We start from the raw sequence: 1,074 nt of genomic DNA, 5'->3' as shown, positions 1-1,074 counted from the left end.
CACACAGAGCCACTTGGCCCTGAAGAGTATCCCCGTGCGGGCTACACAGATCTGGAGGGCCGGAGACAACAATGGGCGACTCACCCAATTATGAACTTCATCTTGCCCTTTCTCGCTGCCTCGACAAGGATGGGGACCAACTGGGGGTCCCTTGGGCCGAAGATGCTATGGGGGCGGATGGCTGTGGTGAAGAAGTTCCGCTCGGGATCATTGGCGCTCAGGACTGTCTGAAGGAACAGGAGAGGAGCGTGTCGCTGTGAGTCTGCCACCTCAGGTACCCACCCACCTCAGCCACTGCCACCCCATTCACCCCCACTCTGACAGTGCGAGGGGAGACGGCGGGTCCCTGGCAGGGAGATGTGGAAGACAGGAGGGTTCCAGTTATTGAGTCGCCTAACGGGGGCTGACTGGAGTGACATGTGCCAGCTACACGTGTCCCCCAGGCCTGGGCTATTCAGTCAGTGCCAAGTGTGCCACCTTGTAGGAAAGCACTCAGGCCTACCAGTTTCTAACAATCAGAGATGCCCTGCCACCTGCCTCCTGTCTCCTACTGAAGGGAAGAGAGAAAAGGGCCCGGGTCCCAGTGCATTTGGTCACGCTCCATGGGAAGGTTAGAAGCTGCAGCAGGTGGTGTCCTCCGCCGACAGGAGGCTCCAGGTGAGACATCTGCCCAAAACCCCGAGCAGCCGGGCCAGGCTGATCCTGGAGCTCCTGAGTTTACATGGGCTCGGCTGGGAAGGAGCCTGGGACCGCAGATGAGAGTGTACAGGGTCTCCAGGGTCTAGGCCGAGTGGGTCAGTGCTCCACAGATAAGGGTGGCAGAGCTCGGCCATCGTGTCTCCCAGAGAGCGGTTCTGTTGGAGCCTTCTAAGAGGCAGTCACGCCAGCCAGCACTGAGCTCCAGGTGGGCAAGCACTGGCTCTGGGAGAAGAAGCCTCGGTGGCTCAACACACTGTCAACACCGGGGCGAGGCAAGGCCACAGGTCCCCAGGGAAGGTGAGCTACCTGGGGCTCAGAAGGACCCATGCCCTGAGTGAGCAGCTGCCAGGGTCCCCGCAGCCCCAGCACCCTGAA

At 60.8% G+C, this 1,074-nt stretch overlaps 1 protein-coding gene across 1 annotated transcript in view; it reads right to left on the bottom strand.

The window, feature by feature from the left end:
• Nsdhl (NAD(P) dependent steroid dehydrogenase-like) overlaps window positions 1-1,074 on the bottom strand; it is a 26,345-nt gene that overhangs the window by 8,831 nt on the left and 16,440 nt on the right. Inside the window, 1 exon segment of the mRNA XM_033760518.1 lies at window positions 85-286. Within this exon segment, the coding sequence (XP_033616409.1) occupies window positions 85-286 (202 nt within the window).

This window comes from Fukomys damarensis, unplaced genomic scaffold (genome assembly GCF_012274545.1).
Source record: "Fukomys damarensis isolate Sample0158 unplaced genomic scaffold, DMR_v1.0_HiC HiC_scaffold_39, whole genome shotgun sequence".
Taxonomy (NCBI): domain Eukaryota; kingdom Metazoa; phylum Chordata; class Mammalia; order Rodentia; family Bathyergidae; genus Fukomys; species Fukomys damarensis.
The sequence above is the reverse complement of the archived record's forward strand: the minus strand, read 5'-3'. Positions and strand labels throughout refer to the sequence as shown.